General features: G+C 36.6%; 1 protein-coding gene across 1 annotated transcript in view; it reads right to left on the bottom strand.

The window, feature by feature from the left end:
• The window catches only part of LOC106936449 (tripartite motif-containing protein 16-like), a 5,244-nt gene extending 3,773 nt beyond the window's left edge, over positions 1-1,471 (bottom strand). Inside the window, exon 1 of the mRNA XM_015017465.1 lies at positions 26-1,471. Coding sequence (XP_014872951.1) covers positions 26-1,413 — 1,388 coding nt within the window. The 5' untranslated portion in view covers positions 1,414-1,471. The remainder of the gene's footprint in view (positions 1-25) is intronic.
• Between the last annotated feature and the right edge of the window lie 5,887 nt (positions 1,472-7,358).

Below are 7,358 nucleotides of genomic sequence, written 5' to 3'. Positions count from 1 at the left end.
TTTATCATTATATCCAAAAAAACATTCATACCCACTTCCTGCTCTGCTGATACTCTTGTATGCAACTGATACATAAACTCTCCCTCTCCACTCCACCTCCCAGTAACAACGTCCAGTCAGACTCTCTCTACTCAGAACCTGAGACCATCCAGTGAATCTGTCTGGGTGACTAGAATAAAACTGATCCTGATTCATCCATGTCACCTTCCTGTTTTCCTCTGATAGTACCAGCCATGTGTTTACTATGTTTGGATCCAGAGTGATTTCACATGAATATCTTAAGAATCCAGCTCTGCTCTTTGGTTCTGGTTCTGACAGTAGAACATCCACCTCAGTGACTATCAGTGAGATGTCTGTCCATGAGTCTCTCAGGACGTCCTGTAGTTTGTCTCTGAGCTCTGACACAGCTGCTGTCACGTCCTCAAAGTGCCTCAGAGGACGGATGTTGATGCTGGATGAGTGTGTCGACTCCCTGGGTGCTGGCAGTAAGGGGTAGTTGAGGAGAAACTGGTTGTGATCCTCTGTGTGTGAGAGCTGCTCCAGCTCAGCGTCTTTCCTCTTCAGCTCAGTGATCTCCTGCTCCAGCTTCTCCTGAACATCTTTGACTCGACTCACTTCAGTTTCCTGCTGGGATCTGATCTGCTGCTTCACCTCAGAGCTTCTTTTCTGGAGGAGATGGATCAGCTTGGTGAAGATCTTCTCACTGTCCTCCACTGTTTTATCAGCAGAGCGATTGATGGCCTCCACCTCCTGCTGAAGCAGCTTCACATCTTCCTCTCTGTCCTGGATTCTCTGCTGGATGTTTCCTCGTCTCTCCTCCAGCTCTCTCTGCCTCTCAGCTCTTTCTGCTGCAGCTGACACTGTGTTGTGGCCTTTATGTTCATCCACAGAGCAGAGATAACATATACATTTCTGATCAGTGCGGCAGAACATCTTCATCACGTCGTCATGACGAGAGCAGATGTTCTTCTGGAGGTTCTTGGACGGCTCCACCAGCTTGTGTTTCCTTAATGGAGCCACATCATAATGAGGCTGAAGGTGTTTCTCACAGAAAGAGGCCAGACAGACTAAACAGGACTTGATGGCTTTCAGTTTTCTTCCAGTGCAGGAATCACAGGCCACATCTTCAGGTCCAGCATAGTGGAGGTCAGCAGGAGCAGCTTGGAGTCCAGTCTTCTTCAGCTGCTCCACTAAAGCTGCTAGGATGGTGTTTTTCTTCAAAATAGGCCTTGGTATGAATGTCTCCCTGCACTGAGGGCAGCTGTGGATCCTCTTATGATCCTCTTCATCCCAGTGCTTTGTAATACAGTTCATGCAGTAGCTGTGTCCACAGGAAGTAGTGACTGGATCCTTCAGTAGATCCAGACAGATCAAACAGGAGAAAGTTTCTCGGTCCAGCTGATTCTGCTCCATTTCTGCTCTCAGTCACAGTGATTCTGAGATTCATTTCCTGAAAACAGAAACAGGTTTGAGCTCTTACCTGTACATCACGTGTCAGAGCAGAGAGGCTGCAGCCAATCAGCTTTACCTTCAGCCGACGCTGGATAAACGCAGCATCAAGGTGTGTTTAAGAGCAGGAACAACAGGAAAATCAGCTTTAGGGAAAACCTGAAAGATGATTAACTGAATGAATATTTCAAGAAGGTAATCTGATTGTCCTGTTTTAGTTAGTGATGGAACAAAAGCAATCAAACAATCAAATATATTTATATTGCACATTTCAAGAACAAGATAGTTCAAAGCGCTTTATATCATAAAACCAGAACAAAAGTCATAAAAATATTATGCACTCACCAATTGTGAAACCAATAACAAGCATTACATTTTGTTATGTACCATCATAAAATAATCAATACACATCAAATAAATTTATCAATGTCTCACCTACTAATCAAATTCAACTCTAACCAGATGGGATTTTAGTCTAGATTTAAAGGAACTCAGTGTTTCAGCTGTTTTACAGTTTTCTGGAAGTTTGTTCCAGATTTGTGGTGCATAGAAGCTGAATGCTGCTTCTCCTGATTTGGTTCTGGTTCTGGGGCTGCAGAGCAGAACCAGAACCAGAATACTTGAGAGGTCTGGAAGGTTTATGCAGCAACAGCAGATCTTTAATGTATTGTGGTACTAAACCATTCAATGATTTATAAACTAATAGTATTTAAAGGTTTACTCTCTCAGTGGAAGGACTTTAGAACTGGCATGATGTTCTCTATATTCTTGGTTTTAGTCAGAATGCCAGCAGCAGCGTTCTGGATCTGATTGATTGTTGTTTTAGTCAGACCTGTGAAGAACTGCTGCAGTAATCATTGTGACTAAAGACAAATGCATGGATGAGTTTCTATAATGCAGAGAAATTAGTCCTCTACTTCTCAAAATGTTTTTCAGGTGATAGAAGAATGACTTCGTAGCTGTCTTTATGTGGTTCCGAAAGTTCAGGTCCGAGTTCATCACTACAGATTTTGGGCCTGATTTCTATTTTCCAGCTGCAATAACTGAAGATCATTCCTCTTTTGGTCCAAAGATAATAACTTCAGTTTTGTTATTTTAATAGATTTGATTCACAAACTTAAATTTATATTACTGGGATTTTATGTGGTTGATCAATAGATACATAACTCAGTGGGAAAAAATGGGCCTGTGGTTTTTAAAATGTGAAGTGTGGTATAAACAGAGATGGGTAGAGTACCCAAATAATTGTACTCAAGTAAAAGTAGCAGAACTTAAACATATTTTTTCTCAACTAGAAGTAAGAAGTAGCCGTCCAAAAAATTAAAATAAATACTTGGTAAATAGACAACTCAATCACTGAATAAATTATTAAAACATAAATGATTTAGTATAATAATTACAGCATCAGATGGACCAAACCATAGTTGTATGGAAATTTTAATAGTATGAAGACAAAATTAAAATAATTAACATAAATACCATAATTACAAAAATGACAAGAGCAGACAAAATAAACATTTTTCCTTTTTTTATTACAAAACTTAAAATTTTAACAAAAACTGTGCCTGTAATATTTTAGTTAATATTTTGGTTGTTTATTCAGTGAAATTATACTCAAGTAAGAGTAAAGATATTTCATAACAAAATTACTCAAGTAAAAGTAGAAGTAAAATAATCCTAAAAGCACATCTCTTCCCAAAGGTTACTCAAATAAATGAGTAAATGTAACTAGTTACTACCTGTGTGTGGATGTGCCTAAAATAAGATCAAGTTGAACCAGCTGCCACAACTTTATTCCTACTAAAACACTGTTAAACATACGGATGCAATATATGAATAAACTTACGATTAATTATTGATGAATGGTTTAATTTATTAGTTTAAAATTGATTCCAAGCGATTAAACAGGTTTAGTGTTGTAGTTCGGCCTCCATCCAGCAGAGGACGCCTCATCTTTAAGCGGCGCACGATGTAGAAAAACAAAGATGGCGGCCAGAGGGGGAAAGTGAAACGTTCCAAATGTAGTCCGCTTTTGATTATGCGACTGTTTTGAAAATATGAACTCTCAACGAGCTCTGTAAGTTTAATCTTTTGTCTTTTCAGCACGGTAAAAGGTTTCTGTTATAGTTTATAAACATGTCTTAATTTTAATTATGTGAGAGAACCACAACTTTTGTTCAGTCAGTATTTAATACAACAAACACAAAATAAAGTTAAATTGTAGTGATGTATTTTTTTAAATTCAGCATAGTATGAACAATCTTGCCCTTTATGTTATGAAAAGATGGCCGGCCCTCTTGATACAAGAGAAAAACAATTTCTAAGAAAATGTCCGCTTATCAATGAATTGTTAGTCGATACAAGATCAATCATATTTAGATTAACTCATTAATTGATAACTTTAATTTCTAGTCATTTATCTAAAGTGACTCTGAGAAATTAAATGCTGATTTTTCTTTTTTTTTTTTTTTCTTGGCATATAAAATTTAAACTAGCATACTCAGAAATAGGCAAAATACCCAAAAATTGTACTCAAGTAAGACTGGCACTACTTAAACATATATTTACTCAAGTAAAAGCAAGAAGTAGGCATCTAAAAATTATCCAAGAAGAGTTAAAATGTATCTGGCAAAAAGTCTACTCAAATACTGAGTAGCTGTTAAAATTACATAATCAGACGGACCAAAATATAAAGGTAAGCAGAAGTTTTGGTATTTTAAGGAATAAAATGACAATAATCCATATAACTAACAAAAAATAACGTCAGGCAAAAAGAAATGTTTTCCAAATCAGTTTCTTTAAATATAAAACTTATGAATGCAACAAAAGCTGCAGGTGTGTGTGTGTTGGGCAACATTTTTTTTTTTTTTTGGTTAAAACATATTGGTTTGTCATTCAGTGGGTAGAAAGTCCAGAAATTTTGCTCAAGTAAGAGTAACTATACCTACTTTATAATAAAATTGCTAAAGTAAAAGTAAAAAGCACAAATTAGTAAAAAATAATCCTAAAAATGCATTTTTAGGATTTTTAGGATTATTAAAAATAGTGACTCAAGTAAATGTAATTGAGTAGCGTAAATGTAACTAGTTACTCCCCAACTCTGAGTGTACCAGGCCCTTTACAATTTGTAGTTGTGTATTGGCACAGATTGTGCTTTAGGAATTTAGGAATTTGACAGGAAATCCAATTAAAAAATGGTGTTAGTTTTGATGAATTCATCCTCTCTAAGTTGTAGCTGCTGTGAGCGCATGTTTCCATTACTTCCACATGAAAACCTTTAGTCAGGTGTGTTTCGACATGATTGAGCTTTGTGCTGCAGACCTTGAAGAGTAATTATTGAACCGTTGCATTTCTTATCCTACAGACTTGCCAGCAATGCCGTTGCTCCACATTTCAGGTGTCTTATCAAGGACATCCCAAGGTTTGTTGGCTTCTTTTTAAAAGTGTGTAGAGAAAAATCCTATAAATGAGCCTTCACAGGCTTACGGCCTCGTTTTGAGGGAACTTTTTACTGTGAAGGCTTTACTAGCCTGAAAAAGACCTTGAAGGCCAGTGTTTTTGCTCCATTGGTTTTCTTTTTGGCAGTTTATGCTCCATAATAGTTTAATTATGGAGTCTCTGCCTTGGTTTATTGGACCTCAGCTAGTAAGATTTCTGTATTTTGATCAGGGTTTAAATAGTTTGATCAAGGTGTTAAATGTCTGGTTGACCCTTTGTGGCTTTGTCACAATGACAGTTTGTCAGGTTTCCACTTAAAACTTTAAAGGTGATCTATTATGCTTTCTTGAACAGGTTCTGATAAGCCTAAAGGTGATACAAAACATGTTCATTACATTTTTTTACTCAAAATCATTCTTGGATAAGATTTTACGTCTCAACGGCTCAATGTTGAGATGAAAATGGCCTCAAACAGATGCGCAATTATATAACCTTACATATTTGAAAAGCAATACTAGAGCCTACTGCACAATTAAGAGTGCATCAGGTGCTTTCTGGATGGTAAATCAACAACAAAACACTTGACTTTTCCGGCAGCCATTGAACAGTGCAAACATTGACTGATCAAAAGTGCTGGAATTCTGCTTGGGTTGCTAGGTAACGGACTGGGCTTTTCTAAGGTTGCTAGGTAACGGACTGGGCTTTTCTAAGGTTGCTAGGTAACGGCACAGTGCCTGCTGATTTGTGAAGTTACATTTCAAAAGGTTTTAATTGGTTCCACTACAAAAACAAAATTTCACTAAGTAATTTTAGTTTGGTTTCTATGTCAAATATCTTTGAATACTTGAACTAAGATAAAACTAACTTACAAGCAACTTTTTAGCCAGAAATATGAGCTTGTTCCTTATTATTGATGAAAAAAGCTAGATTCATTTGCAGATTATTTCACTAGTATCATGGAAAAAATATCTTCATAATAGTGTAATAATCTGCCAGTGGAACTAGTACTTTTTCACCAATATTAAGGAAATATTTACTTAAAACAAGCTCCTGTGTTGTAAGTTTGTACACTTTAAGTGTACTGAAATATTTGCACTAGAAACTAGACAAAAATACTTGGTAAGATTTAGTTATTTTCCAGATACCAAAAACCTTAACTAATTGCCAAAGACCAGGTGAGTGTTTTTTTAAGCACTTTGGCTGTTTTTGGAAGCAGTAGGAACCTAAATGGAAGTACAAAAACATTAAAATGTGAATTTTGCATCATACCTCCCCTTTAAGTGAGCTACTTGCAGACAGAAAAACGTCTTTCGAACTCATTTGCTATCGACCAGAGTTGCTGTCGTCTTGATGATTTATTTGAAGTGAGAAGTGTTCATCACCGCAGAGGAAGATTACTCCTCCATGCCGAGACAATCCTGTCTCTTTCTGTCTCTCATCATCTTTATCATCTTCCAGAGCAAGGATCCATCAGTCCTTTCCACTTAAACACGTAGTTTTTCTGTCCTTCTGGATGTTTATTGATCCACATCTTCCTTTTTCTCCTCCTGTTAGACACTCGAGGTTATTGATCTTAGTGTAAACTTTACAGTTCCTGAATTTAACTTCATATGACAGGAAGCTGTTGGCTTGAGCAGAAAAATACCAGTAGAAAAATGTCAATTTAAGCATAAAAGCTTTTTTTTTTGCTCAGTAGCCAGTTTTTATGGCCGTGGAAAATCATTATGTACTGAGTTAAAACGCTGTTTAAAAGGTAATTATAAACACATGATGTATCGGCCAAATTACTCACAATGGCTTTCCATTATACTTCTAATAAAACATGTTCCCTGTGGAATGAAACACTCCTAAAAGTAGAGATGCTTCAGTTGTAACCAGGCAGTTTTAAGCTTTATTTGTCAGTATAAAAGGTGAGACGCCGATTTATTAAGTATTTGCAAATAGAAAATAATAGAAAGCTTTAAGAGTTGGTAAATTATTCTGCCAAGGAAATTAAGCAATTTACTGAAGATAAATGTATTTAAAAAAATAAACACATAGTTATGATCAGGAAGTAAATTATATGTTTCTTAAAGAATAAATTTCTGGTTTTCACATTACTAATAATAGTCCTACTAAATGTCAGTTAATTGATATGAAAAGTTGCTTAATAAGTAACCGGAGGCCTCCTGTGTGGATTATAACATCTGTATTTTCTTGACGTGAATGGCCGGGCTTTATGGCTGAAAAACGCATCGCAACATAGGCGTTTCATATCAGTTTATCAATAATTATTGATTCATTTTTTGTTTTAAGTATTTGAGATACCACCAAACCAGTTAAGAGGCACAGAAGCGAAACCTAAAGCTGCTGCTGCACATGTTGCTCAACAAGTTGTCACTAGGTAACCAAAGAGTGAGTGAGTTGCTAGGTAACCAAAGAGTGAGTGAGTTGCTAGGTAACCAAAGAGTGAGACGGTTAGGTTCAATGCA

Source organism: Poecilia latipinna, unplaced genomic scaffold, assembly GCF_001443285.1.
Source record: "Poecilia latipinna isolate Pla-1442-1.1 unplaced genomic scaffold, P_latipinna-1.0 Scaffold2147, whole genome shotgun sequence".
NCBI classification, from domain to species: domain Eukaryota; kingdom Metazoa; phylum Chordata; class Actinopteri; order Cyprinodontiformes; family Poeciliidae; genus Poecilia; species Poecilia latipinna.
This window is presented reverse-complemented; position numbering and strand designations above follow the sequence as displayed.